The 22,082-nt window shown below is 58.1% G+C and overlaps 5 protein-coding genes across 5 annotated transcripts; 3 read left to right on the top strand and 2 right to left on the bottom strand.

The window, feature by feature from the left end:
• Positions 1-711: 711 nt before the first annotated feature.
• THITE_2111453 (uncharacterized protein) lies at positions 712-4,684 on the bottom strand. The gene is made up of 3 exons (XM_003651280.1): positions 3,213-4,684; positions 2,754-3,136; positions 712-2,701 (listed from the first exon to the last, which is right to left on the bottom strand). The coding sequence occupies exons 1-3, from the start codon at positions 4,498-4,500 to the stop codon at positions 1,520-1,522; spliced, it is 2,853 nt and encodes a 950-aa protein (XP_003651328.1). The 5' UTR covers positions 4,501-4,684; the 3' UTR covers positions 712-1,519.
• Positions 4,685-8,257: 3,573 nt separating this feature from the next.
• THITE_2111451 (uncharacterized protein) lies at positions 8,258-9,224 on the top strand. Its single transcript, XM_003651279.1, has 3 exons — positions 8,258-8,709; positions 8,833-8,904; positions 9,011-9,224. Exons 1-3 carry the CDS (start codon positions 8,445-8,447, stop codon positions 9,139-9,141), a joined length of 468 nt encoding a protein of 155 aa, XP_003651327.1. The 5' UTR covers positions 8,258-8,444; the 3' UTR covers positions 9,142-9,224.
• Positions 9,225-9,796: 572 nt separating this feature from the next.
• THITE_2111447 (uncharacterized protein) lies at positions 9,797-13,108 on the bottom strand. The gene is made up of 8 exons (XM_003651278.1): positions 12,753-13,108; positions 12,536-12,670; positions 12,364-12,478; positions 11,909-12,039; positions 11,761-11,852; positions 11,370-11,703; positions 11,164-11,316; positions 9,797-11,091 (listed from the first exon to the last, which is right to left on the bottom strand). The coding sequence occupies exons 2-8, from the start codon at positions 12,603-12,605 to the stop codon at positions 10,040-10,042; spliced, it is 1,947 nt and encodes a 648-aa protein (XP_003651326.1). The 5' UTR covers positions 12,606-12,670; positions 12,753-13,108; the 3' UTR covers positions 9,797-10,039.
• Positions 13,109-13,220: 112 nt separating this feature from the next.
• THITE_2111444 (uncharacterized protein) lies at positions 13,221-15,485 on the top strand. The gene is made up of 2 exons (XM_003651277.1): positions 13,221-13,716; positions 13,779-15,485. Exons 1-2 carry the CDS (start codon positions 13,579-13,581, stop codon positions 15,186-15,188), a joined length of 1,548 nt encoding a protein of 515 aa, XP_003651325.1. The 5' UTR covers positions 13,221-13,578; the 3' UTR covers positions 15,189-15,485.
• A 586-nt stretch (positions 15,486-16,071) lies between these two features.
• THITE_2153799 (uncharacterized protein) lies at positions 16,072-18,008 on the top strand (the record flags this gene model as incomplete). The annotated part of the gene is made up of 4 exons (XM_003651276.1): positions 16,072-16,291; positions 16,368-16,435; positions 16,633-17,007; positions 17,082-18,008. The coding sequence occupies exons 1-4, from the start codon at positions 16,231-16,233 to the stop codon at positions 18,006-18,008; spliced, it is 1,431 nt and encodes a 476-aa protein (XP_003651324.1). The 5' UTR covers positions 16,072-16,230.
• Positions 18,009-22,082: the final 4,074 nt, after the last annotated feature.

Here is a 22,082-nt window from a genome sequence, read left to right as displayed (position 1 = left end):
GGTTCTGTCTGCATTGGTACAGCCCCGCAGGTTGAGCTACTGTGTCAAGCGCGGGTGCTGTGCTGTGCTGTGCTCAGGCAGCCGTTCCAGTTTCCCATCCACCTTCTCCCACCCCAATGACTTGGTCCGCAGGTCTGGCTCTCTTCTACCCTCAAGCCCAGTCAGCTTGTTTGGATACACCAGCCGAATTTCCATAATGGACACAGCCCCGGCACGCCCCGCTTGCTTTCTCGAGCGACCACTCAGCGCCTTAAAAGTTGAGGCACGCTCCAAGGGGCCCTCGGTGTGCAGATTGTAGTGTAGTTGGTCTTTTTCGGTTAGAATACCACCAGCCTATGCAGGTAGTGGGTTATTCTTAGAGAGGGCCCGCCAAGACTACTGTGTAATTTCGGAACCTACCGCTTACAAGTATTTACAAATTGCCACGAGGGAGCGGGGTCGCTACGACTTCGAGCAACATCAACAACGAAGAATTGCAAAGACTCGTAGCAACAACTTTGCGAAATCTCAACCAAATCGAAAGAAAAGAAAACGAAATTAACCCGTACCCTAACCTTGACCCTCACCCTAACTATAACCCTCACCCTAACCAGCGGGGGGCTGGCGCCGCCCCCCGCACCCCCGGCGAACTAACCCTTGGCGATAGTGCAAACCCCGTCGTGGTCTTGGCGGGGTACTGACGTTGTAAAAACATTGCCGACAATTGGCCGAAATTAGTCTTGGCGGGACCTCTTTAAGATCCAGCAGGTAGTGAGGTAAGGGGGTGCGCAACACACCCCGTTATTCTGGGGCTCTCTAGGACGCACTATGCGACTGTAAAGTAGGCGCGATAGGCGAAGGTGACAATGAACCCCACACCTTCGGTGAAGCGCCTGCCAAGCTTAAACCCTTTCCTCACCGAGCCCACACAGCTCGCCAGCAACGTGCTGGTTTGCTTTGCAGTTGAGGCTTCCCCCCTCGCCACCTCCCAAAGACTTCAAACTGGATGAACACACATGGGGCAAGATAGTTCAGAACATGTGTTCCTGGCCCTCGCACCACCGGAAACCGATTGGGGAACAGCTCCGGAATAGGTAACCGCGTCAAGCCTTTTAAACTCGATAGAATCCCGCTTCGGCTAAGGTTGAGCTCGACCAGGGAGACGGCTGCAAACTGTGTAGCCAAGGACAATGGACAAGCCGCGCTCCTTCAGACCTCCCGATAGTAACTACCTAAGTACGTAGGTTAAATATGCTTGTGTTGTACGGCACTGCTCCGCCGTCCAGCTCGTGCACGAAGTCCACCACCGAAGTACCTCCCATGCAGCAGCAGTCTTTGGAAAGCACAGGAAAAAGCCAGCCGAACGCCGAACCCTGAAGCCCCCTTTCCCATCCACGCCTCTGAAACTGTTTTTCCTTCTCCGGTACCGTGCCCTTGTCCCCAGCAACCGCCCCAACGTAGCCATCCATCAACCTCGGCAACTCGAAGATCAGCAAAAAAGATAAAAAGAGGGGAAGAAAAACGGAAGGGAAAAGCCCGCTCAGTTAGACTTAGTGGCATTGACCAGCTTGATCTTCGGGGTGCGGCTCAGGTCCAGGCCCTTGCCCGTCTTCTGAGCACCATCACTCGCACCCGACGACTTGGCCGACGCCGCCGCCGCGGGGCTCTTGTCGGCCAGGCCAGCCTCGATGGCCTTGCGCGAGGGCGTCCACTTCCGCGCCGACGTCTTGCCGCCGGAGATGGTCAGCTTCGGCAGCTGCTTGCGGGAGGAGGAGGAGGCCGGGATCGCGGCAGCAGCCTTCCGGGGCGTCGTCTGGGGAACGGGGGTGGCGGTAGCAGAGGCCGACGCGGCAGACTCGACGCCGGCGGCGACAATGGTGAGGCTCGGGCTTCTAGAGGGGGCGGCGGCCTTCGGTTTCGGGGCTTTCGTCGTCGTCGCCGTCGCGACGGTCTGGGATTTCTTTCCGTAGGTGGTCTTCTTGCTGATTCGTCCGAGTGCAGTAGTAGTAGCCCCCTTTTTAACTGTCTTGGTCTTTGCTGACTTGGAACTCAGGCCTCGCTTCTTGGCCGCAACTGAGATGCTCAGGCCACCCCGTTTGATGGCGGTAACCGCCCCCTTGGTCGCCCCCTTGGTCGCCTTCTTGGCCGCCCCTTTTGCCGCTCCTTTCACCCCTTTGAGACTTGCGGAGGATAGTGTCCGCTTGGGGCCAACCGTGGCCGCGAGCTTGCGCTTCTTGGCCGTCCCGGCGGCCACTTCATCATCTCCGTCAAACTCAAACGCATCTTTCAGCTTCCGTTTAGCGGAAGGTTTGGCGCTGGATTGTCCTGGCGCTTTTGCCGAGCCCTTGCCTGTGCCCTTCGCAGAAACCTTTGAAGAACCCTTGCCGAGCTTCTTCTCTTGCTCGGACGGCTGCTTGGGCGGCTGCTTGGGAGGTTTCACCTCCTTGGGCTTGGGTCCGAGGACGCCCCTGCAGTTCGCACTTCCACAAAGACACTTCTGCACGTTCTTAGCAGAGAAGGGGTCGAAGTTGTAGTCGTACGTGAGCTCCTCGCCCGTCATGATGGGACGGTCGCCCGCAAACAGAGCCATCCGCGGTTGACCGGATACAATCCACTTGATCATCCGGCAATTGGGCGAACACGAGTGATTGACGAACCGCGCGATGCTACCGGTGGTGGCGTCAATGATCATGTTCTGGTCGAAGGACATGAGGTAGTAGCACTGCAACAAGTGTCAGCCGACCGTTGACCTAAACGACGGATCAAGTACTCACCTCGTTATCTTTGTATTCCTCGTTCATGCGCCGCTCACACTCCTCCTCCGTGATGATCTCGCCCGTGTACTCCATGATGATCTGGTTTGGTTCAAAGCAGCGGTTGCTGCGGACGCCATAACCGCGATCGGGGGTCTTGAACACCTCAACGCCCACGCGATACCGGCCACCCTTTTTGGTGCGTTCTTGGAGATCTTGAAAGGCCCGGTTGGTACAGTACTCCCTGCCGATGTTGCAGTTCGTCTCATCGCACTCATACAACATGATGCGATTCTGGCAGTCCTCGCCGCAACCATCTTCCGGCTTGCAGACGCACTTGGATGCGAAGTCCCCAAAATGAGGTGTCTTCTTCCAGTACGCTGCCGCGTTGCCAACGAACCGGTCTGAAGCGCTGCATGTTAGCACTAATGGCTCGACCGTGATGTGCTACGTGCTGAGACGGGAAACAAAAGTCCTTACTCTTTGTCATGGTGCGGTATGCAGCGGGTTTGGGCTGTCCAGGCGGCAGCGGATTGCAGATATCAAAGGGCAGTTTGAAATCACGCCCGTGAATGAGGATGCGCAGGCCGTTGTACATGGGCAGCGGGAACGTGCGGTTCGGCTTGCTGCTTCGCAGGAGTTCTGGAATTGAGGCGAGCTTCTTCTTTTCTTGGGCCGTAAGACCCTGGAAGATGTCGACGGGCGCCTCCTGGCCGGCGTAGAGGCCTTTCTCGAGCCACTTCTTCACGCGCGGCTTGTTGGTCGCCGGCACGCCAGCCTCCGGCTTCCCGGTCTCCGAGGTCTCTTGTTCACCAGCAGCATTCTTGTCGACCTTGACCTTCTTTCGCGGCGGCTCGGGCGCAGTCGGTTGGCTAGGGTCGGTGTCGACGTATTTGCCATTGCTCCAGACCGTGTACCGAACAGGACGCGTGTCAATGTGCAAAAACTCGTTCGTGTCTTGCAGCCGTTTAAGCTCGCGCGACAATCCACCGAGAGCCTTTTGGGCAGCCTTCTTGCCCCGCTTGTTGAGGGCCGACAACTTGGTCGCAAGATCCTCAACAGGGGCGCCGGAAAGACGCGTCGACCGACGCGTCAAATGCGGCGATGCTCGGATTGACCGTGATTTCTTGGAGATTCGCGCGCTCCTGGGCGTGCTGAGACGCGTCGCCGTCCGTGTCGTGGTCGGCGACGCGGGCAACGCGCCGGGCGCGATGCGAGCGGGACTCTGAGCTGTTCCGGCGGGCGCGTCGGTCGAATCGCTCGTGGCTCCATCGTGAGGAGCAGCGAGTGTGGCTTCCGAGACGGTGCGGCGTCTCTTTTCCAGCCCCGCGTCACCCTTTGACCGTCGTCTACCATGCACGTCGGTGCCTGCGAGTCTGGCAAGGTTGTACACCGGCAAACTCGAGCGAGCCCGTCGAGGGCGGCTGTTCGAGGGCGGCTCGGCCGGAAGAGGTTGTTCAGCAACGACGATGGCATCGTGGCCCACGGGGGTCTGCTGCCTGGGCTCGTTTTGCTGTGCGGTCTCTGGGGCCTTTGGCGAGGCGATGACGGCCTCAATGCTGGATGCTGCGGCGCTTAAGGGTTTGGCGGCATCGGGCTCCGAGGCGAGAGACATGCTGTCGGGCGAGATTGTCGTTGGGGGTGTTGAGCTCAGGGATGCAGAATTGGCCGAAGACCTGTCCGACGGGGTGCTGCTCGAGAAGCTCGACGCGTCGAGCAGCAGCGTGTCAAGCTCGGCCATTGTTGGCGCCGCCTCGAGGGTCGCCATGATTGGCACGGCCGTTGCTGGATGGGAGAGATTTGGAGACGGTCGTGGTGTGTAGAGGTGACGTTTTGAGCAAGACAAGCAGCGGGGAGCGGGAGCGCAAGACCGCAGGAATGCAAACGCGTCGCTTGGTGGGTCGGCCTCTCGGCGGAACGGCCTGGGCTGTAATGCTGTGCTCCAAGCGGAACAAACGGCCCGCGCAGACGTGGCGCAGGTGCGGATGCAACGGAAACAGTAAAAGGCGTTCTGGACGTGAAGCCGTGTCGGGGGAGAGAAGAGAGGCGGCCAGAAGAAGGATCAAGCACACGAGCCCCAGAAAAGGGAAACTGCAATAAGAGGAAACCGGCCAAGGCCCAATTGCAAGACACGCATCAGAATGAACGCGATGTGTGGAGCTTGCACTGGTCTGACGACGGGACCAGGGGTGTGGGGAGGGGGAGCGAAAGTGCGAAGCACTCAGCCCGGGGAGAGCTGCGGAGGACAAAAGAAGCAGATGGCAGATTGATGGAAAGAAAGCCAATGGGGGGAGGGGGGGGGTCAGAACCCATGTATTTAAATGGCGAGAGGCTGGGGTTAAGGGGCGTTAACGGAGCGGCCACCCTACACCTCACCTACTCCCTACGAAAACCAGCCACTCCCTAGGTGCTTATCTACCTCTTCTTGCGCCGACGGGCTGGAGGAACAGGAACCTGGAACTAACGTCAAGGTACCATCTCGAACCACGGCGTTCTGCACTCTGCGGTCATGGTGACATGGGACATCGGAGCCACTTCCGGACAATGCAGACCAGACAACAGGAGAGGAGCGCACATGATCGGCCCGGGAGGCAGCTCAAAGGTCGACGTTATCAAGTAGTACCCTTCTGTGATGGCCGGGGTTGGCACTCATCAAAGCAGACAGCTGTTTTGGTGAATTGGCAGGACGCAAGTTGCTGCTTTGTGGGCGACTAAGCTACAGATGGAGCATCTGTCTTCCATTGGAGCGTCACAACCCGTCTGAAGGCTTTTCTCAAGCATGTGCTGGTTTGCGGGGTGCTGCTGATGATCCTTCTGGCCCAATGTGGAAGTGTAGGCTCGACCGGGAGTGTTCAAAATCGCCAGGCACGGAAGAGCAAGTACCTTGGGTGCCGAACTTATTAGCCCGCTGAGACCCCGTGATTTAACGAGTCGGGGCTTTTTGTGGAGGTCGACGGTTACGAAAGGGGGGTCTTGAGCCTGGGCCAGCCGGGGTGCGGCCGGCGGCAGACGGGGCAGATAGCCTCAGACACTCGAGGAACGGCAACTTCCCACCAGTGGTGAACACGACGGGGACACCGTGATCACCGGAACAACCGCACTGCGATGACTCCGCGAGCAAGAGGCCAGTTGAACCCTCCGGCATTCGGGTTTGCACACTGGACTCCCCCCTGCTCCTTTTGTTTGTCCCCAAAGCTTCGACACAACCCCAATTCACCCTCCAACCGGGGCTAAGGGGCCGACAAAATGTGGCAGTGTGTGAGCTGCACGCCTAGGACAGCACCCAAAACATCATTCAGCTTCCCCACGGTACTTGCGAGAAGGACTTAATTGTTGTCCTCGGGCCAGGCACGAAGCAGCAGGCCAAGGCGGCGATTGCGACAGCAGTGCACCTCCTGTTCTGGACGCTTGTCACAATCTCTCCGGGAATCTGCTGCGTCTCTCCGAACCTGGTGGATTATGAGACCCCGAAAATCCTCGAATCCTCCCAGGCACGGGCCGTTCGAACATGACATCTTGCGTGTTGGACATGCCAACAGCGATAGACAGTGGTGTGTTGAAGGTTCCACGAGATTGAAACGCCCAAGATCCCTCTTCCTGAACTAGGACCACAATTATTGTAACTCACTGTCAGCCTAGGCAGTTGTTTGTTCATGGGAAGATTTCGATGCGCTTCTTTGAAGCGGCTTCCACCTTGCCCCTCCTGGGCCTGCGCCTGAAACCGGCAGGACTGTGACTCGTAGAAGCACAACCCGGCAGCGGCGGCGCTAAGTCCCCTTGAGACGAGCTACCAGGTTGCACCTTCCATCGACTGTCTCCCCGTCAAGGTCAGCTTTACCACTCCACGAGTCTCGGTTTGACTGTGTTCGGGTCTCCCGGCTGAGAATGGAGTCAGGCAGACTCATATGAGCAAACGGTATACAGGTGTTTCCCATCACCCGACGAAATGTCCAGCTGGTCAAACCCCGTCTTCCTGATCTATGGGTGAACCAAATGCTTCCCACGTGTGCTCAAACCGTACGCTAAGCGGGCGCGCACTCGAGGTTATTAGGAGCAAAACGGCTGGAGCGTTGTTGCGACTGCATACCTCTGCATCCAAGTATCATGATGCGGAACTGCTTCCAAACAGCCCCGGCCCGATGTGAATCGCACCACGAGCTTGATTAGCCCGGCCAGCGCACTGAGTGAGTGCCTGTGGGCTCCTGACTGCGGTAAGCTATGCATACAGCTTCCTCAGGGACTTGAGTCCGTGGTGATTATGGGCAGCTAGCTGTAGGGGATGATGAAAGACTCGGCAGCCTCAACTCCCCTCAAGCGGAGCACTACAGCGACAGACAAGGCGTCAACCAACTCAGCTTGTCCAGTAACAACAAGGGTAATTCGGGATGCAAAACAATAGTGGGAAGTCAGCTCTTGGGCTCATGCCGACCTCTGTTAAGCAGTTGCGAATTAGCGACATCACTGAGCGACTGAAGCACTTATAAGCAACGACATGCCAGATGATGCAGATATGTCGATTAAACTACGGGAAGGGCCTCAACCGTTGTCAACATTGCAACCGTTCCCCCCTCCCTCCCTTCCAAAGTTCGAATGCCAGCATGCCCAGCAAGCAGGGAAAAAGTGTTGGCATGGCCAGCAAGCCCAGCCACCCCTCGGTATCAAAATGCCTTGCCAGGTGGTCATTTTCACTAAAGCAACGACGGTAGGTATTCTAAGAGTTGGATTCGGACTCAAAAGCCACGTCAAGCCTGACGCACTGTGGTTGGCGGGACAAACGGCTGCCACCACACTTCAAACTGAACTCATCTCCTTGGGATACAGGTAGACGCACCTGCTAGGAGTGTACATTCCGTTATGCGCAACTCCAACTCCGAGGTGCAGCTACACATCGGCTTCGACATCCGGGCGCTCAATGCTTCGGAATTCACGCGAGTGTTTTGTATGGAGACCTCATCCACGATTTCGCCCTTGTCGAGAGCTCAGCGTTTACAACGGGTATCTGGGGGATGTACCGCGACACTGCTCTCCTCTGCCAAAAGTAGCGCGTGCCCTCCAATACGGAGCCGTCTTTTGACAACTGAGGTACCTACTGGAACGGCAGCCACATGGAGTACACAGTATGTCCCAGGCTTAAAGGGGTTTGAGGAAGTCGCCCGCGTGATGGCTGTTTCACAGCGAGAAAGGGCAGTGGCGCGAGGAAAATCCACAAGAGGCTTGAGAAACAAGGGCATTGTTCTTCTACTTCATTTCTCTGTCTGCCGAGTGTCGCCGGCGCTTCATGGCGCCACTGAGAGCTGGTTCACCAATGCGTCTTGGAGAGTTGAGGTTGGCCCTGCAAAGCACAATGGAACCAATCGTTCGTTAGTGTCCTCGACCCAAACACGCACCCCTGCAGCGCATGGCCCCGGCCAGCAGGGTTGAGAGCTTGGCGGCGCTCGGACCACATCCAGATGGACGGGTGGCCCCACCACACGCACGTACCCTGCTTGGCTGCCAAGAGGCCCCACCGTTTCTGAGCTCCAACCTCTGCTTGGCACGTCGGGCCCCACCACGGAACGCGAACCTCTGTGACGGCAGGATCCGTTCTGCAACAAGAACCACCATTGCTTCCAGCGCATTTCCACCAAAACCGCATACCTCCGACTTTGACTCAATATCTCCTCTATAGCACCCCTTCCCCCGCCGACGGGCACACAGCAGCAGGCTAGCAGCATGGCAGACCGACCCCACCGCGGCGGCCGGGGCGGACCAAGAGGGGGTCGAGGAGGCGGAGGCGGCAGCGGCCGCGGCGGTGGCTCTGCCGCAGCTGGGGGAGGCGGAGGAGGAGGAGGAGCGGGAGCAGCAGGCAATCACGCCCAACAAGGGGCAGCAGGCCAGGATGCCGGCAGCAAGGAGCGGCCCAAGAAGGAGAACATCTTGGACCTCAAGAAATACATGGACCAGCGGATCACGGTCAAGTTCAACGGCGGGCGGGAAGGTGAGTTCGAACTTTGTTGTTCTTGCGCCCCCCTGGCCTGGCAACCCGCCATATCTACCTACCCAGGCACTGGGAGGGGCAAAAGACCAGGCTGACGCGGAGGCTGTTCGCCGTGTTTCACAGCGACGGGCGTGTTGAAGGGGTACGATGCTCTGATGAACCTGGTGCTGGACGACGTGGAGGAGGTGCTGAGAGGTGAGTGCTGCTCCCGGTCTTGCCTGCGGTCAAAGGGGGAATTGAGGATGGAATAAGCAAAGGGGTGGCGAACGCGCGCGTGCTGACCAACGTGATCCGGTGGCAGACGACGAGGGGAACACCACGACCAGGCCGCTCGGGCTGGTCGTCGTCCGGGGCACTCTGCTCGTGGTGGTCAGCCCGGTCAACGGCAGCGAGGTTATTGCGAACCCTTTTCTTCAGGCGGATGAGGATTGAAACTGTGCGAAGGACTGGAGAAGCGTCATCCGGCCGAGAGATTGTTTGAAAGTTTTCAGAAAGCTGTCTGAGACGCCGCGGATCGAAGATAGAGAGTGGGGAGGGTATGGCACTCTCCGGAAGTGGGCCGAACGGCCCCTGATGACCATCGTTGGATCATCACAGTTCACGACCCCCTACTGAAGGGTTGAAGTTGGCCGGTGGCCAATCGGCCTCCATTACACCGTGGTGCTGCTGTAGCGAGGGACAGATCGGCATACCCCTGACCAGGGCGTAACGATCTAGTGTATATACCACGGGAAAGGGGCAAAACGTCTGCAAAACACATTTGACAGGCCGCTTTTTGGGCCCAGTTCGCCTTGCAAAACAGCGCAACACCTCGCAAATCTCGCGCCGCTGGGAGAGAAAACATGTTCTGATATTTCGTGTTTTGTTACGTGATGATAACACGGTACACGCTGGCTCATCAACAGCTATCGCTGACCGTGCATACCGCCTGATGTATAGATGCGTACCTGCTTGCGGACCTCCCACCCGCCTTGGGTCTTCCACCTAACCCACCCTGCCTCCGGTCTCGAGTCCATGGTTGGCTGCCTCATCCCGTGGGCAACCGCAGTGAAACTGCAATGAAAGCCTTGTCCGGTCACGTACTCACAATAACCAGCGCCCCCCTTCTTGGGCGAGAATCATCGATCCAGCCTGCTTTCCCACCTGATATTGACCGCTGCGCGTACCGAATAATCCTTCAGCAGGACAGCCCCCTGTCCGATTAGGCTGTGTACAACGGGGCTTGCTCTGGCGAGTTGCCGTCGTAAGAACAACCCGAGGCGAGATGTAAGGACAACCTGAGGCGGGAGCCGTCCAATCTGAGGCCACCGCGCTCAACGGGGCGCACCGCCTAGTTGTTCGCTCCAGGAGCGCCGGTCTTGCTGTGTTTCACGAGCTCGTTAAACGAACGGTCGAACATCTTCTTGAGCTCACGGTAGGTGAGCACAAAGACCGTCTCGTTGTCGCGGCTGGTCAGGGCCACCATCTCGTCGACGCCCGCCTCGAGTTTGCTCATGCAGGTGAGCATGTGTCCAATCGACAGATTCGGCTTCCCATCGGCCTCGACGCGGTGGAACACGTAGTCCCGGAAGAGCTTCAGCTGGTACCGATCCCCCGTTTCCGACCAGGCTTGCGTGCCACCGAGGTCCCCGCGCTCGACCACGGTCATGAGCTTCATGACGCTGCGGGCCACCCGGCCATTTTCCAATTCCTTGGCGAGGTGGAACTGCTTCTCGTCATTGTCTTGGAGACTGAGATCGAAGAAGGTCGTCATGTGCGTGGCAACGCCGCTGATGAGGTTGTCAATGCTCTTGGACTCGCCCGGATTTGGAGGCGCTATGAGCCAGGCCACTGCGTCTCTGAGGTTTGCCGAGTATTTCGCACCCAGCGAGTCGAGAGCCGCTTGAATGTTGTTGAGGTGCGCTGGAGGAGCGCCCGTGGCAAGGGAGAGCACCAGTCTCCCGAACTTGACGAGGTCCTCTTGCTGCAACTCCTGAACAGTCTTGGTGTTGATCTCGAACTGCACTACGTCCAAGATGGCGCACGCAGCAAGTCGAATGCGGTTGTGATCCGTGAGGATGATTTTGCTGGGCTCAAGACACCGGGCTGCGAGCTTGTTCGAGTGGATGGTCTTGAGTGCATTGGCGATTTGGCAAATGTATCCCCAGAGGACATTCTCCGGAACGGCGCTGGGTGCTCTATACCGGTTGCCGTGAGCGGGCTGAAGATGTTGCTCTTGCAGCGTTTTCGACAGGGGGTGGTAGTCGTATGCGAAGATGAGGGAGCTGTCGCCGAACTCCCTCGTGGTGAACGCTTCATGAACCGTCACGATACTGGCGTTTTTGATCTTCTTCCACTCCTTCATGACGGAAAGAATAGCTTTCTCGTTGGTCAAACGGTAACCTGATACAGCGCGGTTAACACGGGCTTCGGCGGATTCCTTTATTTTCTTTGCTCGGCAGTAGTGGTCCATACCTTCAAGCCTTCGTAGGGCGTAGTGCGACCCAGTTCGGCTATTCTGAGCCTTGTATACCCAACTCGGGTAGCCAAAAGAGGAAGTGTTCTTTCTGTTGTTGGTGTCCAGGGGAAACAGAGAGTGCCAGCGCTCAAGTTGAGGCAGCCCGGAATCTAGTGCCGCTTAGCAAAAAGGGGGGGCCAGCAAACGCGGCGATCGAACTCACTTGGCATCACCTGCTGAGTGGCAAACATCTTCCTCTGGATCTCTTCCCGCATCTTGGCCGGCATGAAGAAATCATAGGTTGCCCGTTGCCACGGCTGCAGATCTTGCCGATATGTATCGAATGGTTGATAGAGATGGTAGTTGGGTGGTTGTAGGGGGGCCGTGGGAAACGCCCCGTGCTGGGGGTAGAATTGCGCTCCAGAAGCGGTGAGAGCGTTGTGCTCGGCGGCATACAGATTGAACTGGCCGGCGGCGGGCAGCGCTGAGGCCATGGATCCCATAGCTGTAAAGGGGTCATTGTACAGCCCATTATCCTGAGTCACCCCGTTGGTGTTCTGCGCCGAGATTAATATGCGTGCTCCATTAACCGACATCCTTGGGGAACGAGTTACCGTGTTGCTGATGTCGTAGTTCTGTGGTGTGAACTCCCTGATGGCTGCGGGGTTAAACACCGAAGGCTCGACGGTCTGCGGCAGGCTCGGCGCTGGAAGAGCATTAGAACGCGAAGGTAGGTCACAGCTCGGATTTGGCCCAACTTACTGCCTACACCACGAGGGGTGAATGGAGCGGCACTTGCGGCCTGTGAGGAAAGAGTAGATTTCTTAGCCGGCGCGGACTGCTGGCTCGCGGGCGTAAATGACGGAGAATCGACGTTGAACGCCTTCTTGACACTAGCAGGGGGTCAGACACATGACAACGACGGAATGATCGGTTGGGCGCAAGGTTCTGGCGGTCCCCTCCTGCAGAAGAAAGGGGACGCCGACAGACTCGAAGCGAGCCGAATGTCTCTCTCGTTCTTCCAAGCCGTCAGCTCGCGGATCTCTCGCATGATCTGGCGGCTGACTTTCCGCAGCGAGCCTTTCCACTCAGCCGGTATCGTTGGCGTAGGCTGCGGCAAGGGCGGGCGGAGAATTCCAGGGCAAAGACCCGAGAGAGGGGCGGTTGGGCAACGAAACACCGACGGCGCTGGATAGGTCTTCGACAAACCAACTTACACATCTCCCTGGGGGGGAGGGTTCTTGTTCTGGTCATGGTTGAAGGTGCATCCCTGATCCTCATAGCGACAATTTCCATATATGAGAATGTTCCGACAAAGCGTGTCCTTGTTCTCTGCAGCATGGGCATCAGCGGCGAGGCCACCATCGTGAGGCTGGCGCCACCACCTACCTCGACCCTTGGACCTCGGCGAACCGACCTGACGACGCAGGTCATTCGAAGAGTATCGAGTCGCGGCCATGGCGGGCACGGGGCATTCGCTCGGAAAAGGTCAAAGGGTCGGCGCCTGGTTCGAGTCTACGATATCTGAAGGCACATAAGGGTTAGCCCAGGAGCCAGAAACCATTGTGGCGCCAGGCGGGGCCAGGAACGAGAGCGTCGTCCTCACTTGTTGGTATCCGAATCCTCCCATGTTTCGATCGAGCGGGCGATAAGGCACCCATAAGAGAGGCATGCGATGCGAAGCACGAGCGCGAGCGGCGGCCAATTGCGCCAGGGCACGGGCCCAATTGTGTCGGCACACCAGGGCGGGACAACGGGAGAACAGAAGGACGGGCGGGAGACACGGCGTTGACGGCGAGCGCTGCGAAGGTCGAGGCGAGGTGGCTTGGTCTCGGAACGGAATCGGGCCTGCAGCTGGCTTCCCTTTGACCAACCTCGACGAGGCGTCAGATCGGTTGCGGGACCCAGCGAGCGAGCAAGCGCAAGCGCGGGTGCCCCTCCCGTCCTTCAAGCGAGCCCCAGCCTTGACGCGGACACGGACCACCCCTTGCACGGGCAACCCGCCGCTAGGGCCCCGTTATAACGTTAGTGGACGGCACAGCCAGGGCCTATTTGCACATGCTTCGCCACATGCAAAAGCTGACCTCATGTGCTGCCAACCGCGAACATGTGTACACTATGGATTACTCCGTACTGCAGTAGTGTAGTGATGATGCAAAGAATACCGCGACCGTGGATGTCCCCGAAAGCACATGCCAACTTCCTGCCGGAGCTTGAGGCATTTTATATTGCACAAGCAGCCCGCGGAACGGGCTCTTTTGTCTCTGGTCTTTGCATTTCCATTGTTGACAGTCACTCTGTTGGCCAGCACTCACTTTGCCCGGTAACGGCCAGTTCAGTTTGAGAAGACAGCGGTGCCCCGGTCGATGCCGCTCAACTACCGCTGAAAGACAGACTCAGCTGTGGATGGGAATTGCAGTCGCTGAAACACAATGGCCAGCAACGGCAACTTCGATCTCGGCAGCCTCACTGCGAGCCAGCGGGAGGCCCTCCAGCAATACACCGATGTGACCAGCCAGGATATCAAGGATGCGATCCCGCTGCTCGAGAGGTCGCAGTGGAATGTCCAGGTCGGTATCGGGCCAGAGAGGAACCATGTGCCGCCCACAAACTGAGGCTGACCGCCGCGCAGATCGCGATCGCCAAGTTCTTCGACGGCGAAGGCCCCGATCCGCTTGCCGAAGCCCAAGCCGCACACCAGAACCTCCCGCGTACAGCTGCAAGGCATGATAATCTGCATGAAAGCTTCCTGAATGTCGACAGTCGACCGTACCGATCGTCCACCCGGCGCCTGACAGAGCCTGCGCCCCGCGTAGTACCGTCGCCGCCGTTCCTCTACAGGACCCCCTTCCTGGTAACAGTCCTGTTTGCGCCTTTCCGGTTAGGATACACCGTCTTCGCCGCTGTCTTCAATTCGCTGTTGTACTTCTTGTCCTTCCTTCCGCTGTCGCTGCGGCCGCGGTTCGTGGCAACCTCCATCACCAAGGGCTTGAGGCAGACCAACGGGCGAAGGGTGACACTTCCCACGGAAACGGCACAGAGGTTCCGGCGCGACTTTGAGGAGGAATACGGGCCGCAGGCGCTCCCCTTCTTTGAGGGAGGTCATGCCCAGGCGTTGGATACGGCCAAGAGGGATGTCAAGTTCCTGTTGACGGTTTTGCTCTCTCCGGAGCACGATGACACCGAGTCGTTCGTCCGGAACACGCTGCTGTCGCCCGAAGTTCTGAACTTCATCAACGACCCCGCCAACAACATCATCCTCTGGGGAGGCAACGTGCTCGACTCGGAGGCGTACCAGGTGGCCCGGGAGTACAACTGCGTCAAGTTCCCGTTCTCGTGCCTGGTCTGCCTCACGCCCAAGGAAGGTAGTACCCGCATGGGTATCGTCAAGCGCTTGGTTGGCCCCATGACGCCGGAGGCCTACCTCGCCGGCATTCAGAGTGCCATTGCCAAATACGGTCCGGACCTCAACGGCGTCCGGGCAGAGCGCGCCGCGCAGGAGATGGCACGCAAGCTCCGGTCTCAACAGGACTCTGCGTATGAGAGGTCACTGGCGGCGGATCGGGAGAGAGCACGCCAGAAACGGGAGGCGGCGGCGGCGGCAGCTGCTGCGGAAAAGCGCGCGCGGGAGGAAGCCGAGGCAGCCGCACGGCTGCAGCAGCTGCGACAGAAGTGGAGGGAGTGGCGGGCAAGCACAGTGGCGCCGGAGCCCGATGCGGCGACGAAGGGCGTTGTCCGCCTGGCGCTGAACATGCCCGCCTCATCCGGCGCCGGGCGCGTGGTTCGGAGGTTCACAAGTCAAACCACCACGGAGGAGCTCTACGCCTTTGTGGAGTGCTATGACCTCCTGGGGCAGCAACGCGGCGAAAAAGCGCCCGAGAAGCCCGAGGGCTACGAGCACAAGTACGCATTCCGAATCGCGTCGGTCATGCCTCGGGAGATACTAGAGCCGAGTGCGGCCACGACGCTAGGAGAAAAGCTGGGCAGGGGAGGCAACCTCGTTGTCGAGGACATAGACCCTGATGACGAGGACGACGAGTAGAACAAGGCTGCATCGGTGGCACGCCATGGAGAAGGCGGTTGGCAGCGTTTGTGTGGCAGTGTGCACATGCATGTCCATGTACACGTGTATGTAACGTTATACAAACCTGCGTCATCTAGGCTTCCTTTCATCCAAGGAAGACATGAGTTCCGGTGCTATCGTGTAGGTATTTCGAAGTCCGTTGCATGCAAAGACTACAAGAGGCCATCCCATGAAGCCTCAGGTGACCGTGATGTGAAACTCCTCCGTGGGTTAGTTATCTTATCAGTGGCCCCACTCGCAGCATGCCCGCGACCGTTGAACCACGAGGCACGGCAGCTTGCGCGTCACGACGGCAACTGCGAGGCTGTGCCACCTGGAGGTTGGTCTCGGCACTTCGAAGTGCAGCTCATTCAAAGGCGAAAATCGCTCCATCTGCCCCTCAACAGGTGCCTTCTTGAGCCGAGTCAGCTTGGCGGGTGAAAGATGGCGCAGGATTTGGTTCGCTCTGCTGCCTGGCTCTTCACCGCGTTCCGCCGCGACGATTGCACATACATATTGCGATACACCACAGACGGGAGGCAGCCAACAGTGCTTTGCTCCACCCACACAGCACTATTAACGTTGGAGCCTAGCAGTAAAATACAGGAGCGCCAGACTGGAGATTTGCTGGGGCCGACAACTGTTAAAGACAGAAAATCACTTGGGGGGCTTTTTCGAGTAGTGGAGTTTATGTTGTAGTGAAAACAGGGGCCTTGAAGCAACAAGCGCAAAGAGGACCCTTGCTGCCTGGCGCTTGGACTGCTGTGGGCGGCACACGGGGCGCGGGAGAGAACAACAACCGTAACGGAACCTCCGCTTATGAGCCACGAGAGCCTCGGACGAGTTTTCCTGCAATTTGCGACACCGTCCAAACGAAACAGTCACTTGGCCGGCACCGGTGACTTTTTTTCGCGGACGATTTACGTGGTCTCTCCTCTTATAGCCGGCCTTTACGCGCGCCGCTCGAATCGGGGTCACGCCGGCAAACGCCGTTCCGCGCCCGGCTGTCGCATTTAGAGACATGGCTGGATTCAGCATGAACAAGGTGCTGGGCACCATAAGGAAACGCCCAACGTTTGGTGGTGAGCGCTCCTTCCCTTACTTGGGTAACGAGCGGGCAATGGCAGACCGGCTGACGCTCGCTCGCGGGCGCGACAGGCAGCGGCGATGACTCCCCAGCTGACCTCGCCAACGAGCCCCCCGAGGTTGTCGCCGCGCACTGTGTGGTATGAATTGGACAGCAAGACATTGACAAGGCAGCGTGTTGATTGCTGCTCCAGAAACAATTCTGCAATTCGGTGGGAAGCGCGTCGGTACGTCGCGAAAGAGCTCGCTCTCCCTTCCCGGCGGCCAGCTCTCCACGGCCGCGGCCGGAAGTGCACGAAAGGAAAAGAAAAGCTGAGAAGAACCGCGTTTGATGCAGGGTGACGATGTTATCTTCCTGCCCGCTATCGTCGAGGCCGCCGTTGCCTCTCCGGCCGCCGCCGCCGAATGCGCCCGCCTCACCCGCAAATTCATGACGCGAGATCACTGGTCGAAGCCGTCATGCCAATACAACGCCATAATGCTCGTCCGGATCCTGGCCGACAACCCCGGCCCTGGCTTCACAAGATTCCTGGACAAGAAGTTTGTTGACACGACCAAGGAGCTGCTGAGGGGCGGGCGGGACCCCAGCGTGCGCCAGATCCTGATGGAGTCCCTGGACGCGTTCGAGACTACCAAGAGCGGCGACGAGGGACTAGCGCTGATCATTGAGATGTGGAAGAAGGAGAAGGAGAAAGCGTATAAAGCATATGGAGTAAGTGTTTTGAAGCTGCCGGGGGGGTTGAGGGCGAAGCCAAAAGTCCGTGTATGCTGACCTGCTTGATGAAGGGAGGCGTGCCGATGGCTGCAGTTGCGGGGATGCCCAACCCCTATCAACCACGCCAACCATGGCCCCAGACCTACTATCCTCGTCACCACCGATCGAGCAAGCGTCTTCCCGATCCGGTCGAGCTAGCCAACCGGTTAGAAGAAGCCCGCACGTCGGCCAAGCTTCTCGAACAGGTCGTGGCGAGTACACCGCCCTCCGAGGTGCTCTCCAACGACCTGATCAAGGAGTTCGCCGAGCGGTGCACCAGCGCGTCACGCAGCATCCAAGGGTACATGGCGGCCGAGGACCCGGCGCCAGACAACGACACGATGGAGAGCCTGATCGACACCAACGAGCAGCTCCAGCACGCGCTGAACCACCACCACCGGGCGGTTCTGCAAGCAAAGAAGCACCTCGGCATCGGCGACAGTAGGACCAACGTCTCCAACCCCGCCCCGCCGTCCCAACAACAACAACCACAACAACGAGAACAGCAACAGTTACAATCCCGCCCGCTGCCGTCGGCGCCAGGCCGCAAGCCCATAGCCGGAAGCAGCAGCAACGGCAAGGGCAAAGCAAACCTTGGTGTATACGACAGCGCGGCCGTGGCAGGCCCGTCCAGGTCTGCGAGCGCCACCCCGCGGCACGAGACCGCGACCGACGACGACGACGACGGCCAGGACCCGTTCCGCGATCCGGTTCCCGAGCCGTCGGGCTCCCACTCGATGTCCCGGCCGACCGGCAGGCTCGGCGACAGCCCGCCACGGCTGTCCTTTGAGCCGTACCATCCCGGCTTTGGCGGCTCATCGTCCTCCGCGGCTGCGGCGGCGGCGGCGGCGGCGGGAGGGAAGGGCAGACGGGAGTCTGGGTCGGATGATGATGATGATGATGTGCATGACGTGTACGGGGCGACGCCGAAGAAGGAGGGGCATGTCTTTCGGTACTAGCCCTGCTGCATCCACGAGATGGTAGTAGCCTGGTTGGCGTTGGCATTAGCGTGGCTTTTTTTTTTTTTTTTTTTTTTTTTTTTTTTTTTTTTTTTTTTTTTTTTTTTTTTTTTTTTTTTTTTTTTTTTTTTTTTTTTTTTTTTTCTTTGCCTGTTTTTTTTGGCTTGGCTTTGAGTTGGTTGCTTAGCCGCTGGCTGCATCGGCCTTGCGTATCAGCTGCTTTCTCTCTCCTGGCGGTGCGCACTGTCCCAGAGGCAGGCGTGATGGGCTTGGATTCCGTGATTTTTTTCTTCTTCTGTTCCAATCTTGGTTTCTCCTTTGCGCATCTCCTGCCCCATGATCTACATGCTTACACCTTTAAGCGAGCGAGAGCGATGGATCTACGCGGTGATACCTCATGTACGTCTGCACCTAGCTGTCCACTTTGTTGTCTCTTGTCTTGTGTCTGTTCCACAGATCCGTCTTTTTACTTTATTTTGTTTTATTTTTCTCGCTGCGTTTTCTCTGTCAGTAGCGGGCCGGTACATACACAGGCGGGCAAAACAGCCCCCGGTCTGCGTTGGAAAGGAAGAGTACGGCCACAACTTGCCCTGTGCCCGTTTTTTTCCACGCAATGCTTTTGGTCTAGCGGGTGAACACACCTAACGTGACGACGGCCTGGATGAGGCTCCTGATCGTAGGAGGGCTAGGGTTCTAGTTCTAGGGTTTGTTGTTACACAGCATCGGGAATTCTGGATCGTGCGGCAATTGAAGGTTTGTATCAGGAAAAATAGCCCACACTGGCTCTTGAGAAGGCGATTGAGTGTCTGCTCGTCCCTTAGACCCAGGTCTTAGTTGTTCCGCAGCCCTTGGGTCATTTGTTGCCGGGCTGTATCGGCCTGCTATAAGAGATACTCAGCACATAGCCGCCAGCGTCACACCAGAAACCAGTAGGGTAGGTATTGTAGCTCTGATTATACAAACTAGAATGTGTTATCCCTTTAATTGGATTATCCTGCCCAGCAGGTCCTGCATTGCAAGTATGATCACAACGCCGACGCTCGGATTGGAGGCGCAGGATGCGCGCTGGTCTCAGCCCTCAAGCTGGGGAACGCTAGCCTGAGAGGAACTTGCGCTCGAGAAGCCGTACCATCCGTTCAGTGCCATAGGTAACAGCGGTGGTTGTTGTAGCGAATCGCCATAGGGCAGTATGGAGTCATCCTTTACTTCATACCCTGAAGTACCGCGACTTTAACTTTCCTGGCACAGGACGTGGGATTGCAAAGACGGGAGGATGCCGGCGGGCAGGAATCCAAGACTTACTTCCCATGGTCTGATAGACGTGTGCACAAACATCGAGCTAGGCCAGGGACACGGAGGCCCCGGGCTGTGTCCGCTCGCCGTCGTGCTCCCTAGGGCTTGAGGCCGCGGGCCTGTCTGTCCTCAGGAGATTCGACACATCGACTCGGGCGGATTTGCTCCGCAACAAAGCGGTTTGCCAGGCGCGTAGACTCGAACGCCCGCACACACACACCTTGCGATCGATCGCCAGTAGAACGATTGAAAATCATTGGAGAGACATGGCCAGGCTCACGACTCCACTTGGCTGCTCGTTGTCCTCGCAACGCGCGAGCGCCAGAAGTGAAAAACCCCTGTTGATACCCATGCTTGTCTCCACAGGCAAGAGGCGATGGGGGTCTTCAATCTAGCCGGGTCGACAGGCCTTCTTTTGAATACTCGTAGTGTAAGCTCGTTCAGGGACTGAAGGAAACCGGACCGCGCGTTGCAGGTGGGATCGTCGGCAGGGTGCCTCCAGGCAAAGGCGGGGGAGGGGTCACGGTGCTGGCTGATCAGTTTTGTGTCAGTTGAAATATACGGAGCTCGGGGTTGTCAACAGGTTGGAGTTGCAGACGCACGACACCTGCATGGCTCCTGTTGCGTGAGGTGTCTCAAGGAGGGCGTTGCCTGCCGCGGCGCCGTGGTTGAAGCCGATGCTTTCATATCCGGAATGTCGCTGGGAACCGATCAACGGCGGCTGAGTCGGAGGACATCCCGCCACCCAATCTGTTAGACCAAATTGCCAACTGGCAGCAAGCATCGAGCGCCCTCGATGATGGCGTGGTAGCCTCCGACATTGTAGGCACAATTAGCCTATCTGCCAGAGACCGGGTACCGTACCAGAGGGGAGCTGGCGGCATGACTTGGGCTTGTCATCCGGGAACTGAGACCCGGCAGGCCGACTGCCGACGAGAACCAGAAGCGGACATCTTCCATCGTTCGGGCCCGGCCTGGTCGTCGTGTCAGCGTCCACATTTATTAAGGAGCAGAGATCCCAGCCTAGAACCGTCTTCAATTGTCCATGTTGTTCTGTCTTGGGAAGAAAAAAGGAACCGCCCTCTAAGAAGGCTTGTGGTCTTGTCCTTGTCTCCCACCCCTCTGGACGCAGACGCAGTCATCATCCATTCATCCGTAGGCTTGGGTAGCTTCGGTCGAAGGGGGGCCACCCCCCCTTCCCCCCTTCCCCCCCAAGACGCCTGACGTGGCTCCGAGTAAGCTGACATGCGGCTGCCTGCCACGGCGAGCGTCGCAATGCCCAACCTTAACCAGCCAGGTAGGTTAGCCTGGGGGGGCCAAACATGCCCTTTTCAGGAACCATGCGTCGACGTGTGCGTGTTTCTCGTATGTTGAAGATGGTTTTCCTCAGCTACCTGGGAAGCGCTGTTGGCGGCGGCCAGGCTCCACGATCCGCCACTTGGGATCATGCCGTTGACGTCCGCGCGCCGCTGTCTCAGGGCCGGCTAGAGGTAAAACGTTTACACAACAGCGCCCGAGAAGCTCGAGGTGGTGTGCGAAGGGGGCAGGTTGGCTTCTAGTGTAAGGAGGCGTGCTGAGGCGGAGTCGAAACTCGGAAAGCAGAGCGGCCGGGTCTGACGCAGGGGAACCAACCCGTCATCCGGACCTGGATGTGTTATGGTATTAGCGGCCGAGCGCGTTGAGACGGGTGTTCATGGTCAAGAAGGAGCGGCGATACCAAGGGGTTGTTTTCTCCCAGTCTTCCAGACAATCCTGATCCTGCGATGTTTGTTCCCTTTGATTCCTTCCGCGTCGGACAGGAAGTTTAAACGGCCACAAGCCAGAAACGACGCTGCTGCTCAAGCCCGGGCACCACAGTCTACGAGACTGACAGGTGCCGACCTAGCATCAATCTTGGCCAGGTAGGATTTCAACCGGTTTCGGTTCGCAGAATCCTCCTGATAGCTCAGCGGCGCGGCCGTCTTAGCTCTCGGGTTTCTTTCACATCGCAGCGGTTTCGCTCGGACTCGCGTCCAGCTTCCTTTTAACGGCACCCCGGGGGGCGATCGCGTGTGAGGCCAAGAAGGGTCGTTCGAATGACACGTTTCAATGACACGAAAACGCGTGGACCTGAATTCACTTCTTTGTAATTCCGTCAGCAGAGCAGCGAACCTATCCACAGCGCGCCTCGGCGGCTGGGAGCGTTGTTGATGATGCTTCGAGTGATGGGGGCACGGCATGGGTCGTGTTAGTGGAGGAGGCGGAGCGCTTCGGCAATTAGGACGTCATTGCGTGGATGGAAGGGAGGAAGGTGCCCCCCTCGGACTGCGAAACAATGGGCAACCCAGGTTCGCTTTGCGCTTGCCAACGGGTTTATCTTGTGGTTTGGGTGGCGCGTCATCTGTTGTCCCCGCGGCCGGACGCTCCCGCCTCGGAATAGCGCGCTCAGAGAGCAGCGGTTCGGATCTCGGGTTGTCCCTGCTTCAGACACGCTCACTCCCCTCTTGGCCTTGGAGTCTTTCGTATGCCAGCTGCTGGGCCTTGATACAAAGCACGACGACGAGTCATTGACCAACACGGCTACAGAGCATTGGACCACGAACCTGACCTACATTCCACTCGGTCCCTTCGGCCCGCTGGGATGAACCTGGGGTTCCCGTCCCCCCTCCGGTCTCCCTCGCGCAATGGAATGCATTCCGTGAGGGCCTGGAACGGGTCTGATCTCACATGGAGCTCACAACGAGGTCCGCAAGGAATCCGATGTCTGATTGCCCATTGCCATTTACCGTACCGTTCAATATG

This window comes from Thermothielavioides terrestris, chromosome 2 (assembly GCF_000226115.1).
Source record: "Thermothielavioides terrestris NRRL 8126 chromosome 2, complete sequence".
Taxonomy (NCBI): domain Eukaryota; kingdom Fungi; phylum Ascomycota; class Sordariomycetes; order Sordariales; family Chaetomiaceae; genus Thermothielavioides; species Thermothielavioides terrestris.
The sequence above is the reverse complement of the archived record's forward strand: the minus strand, read 5'-3'. Positions and strand labels throughout refer to the sequence as shown.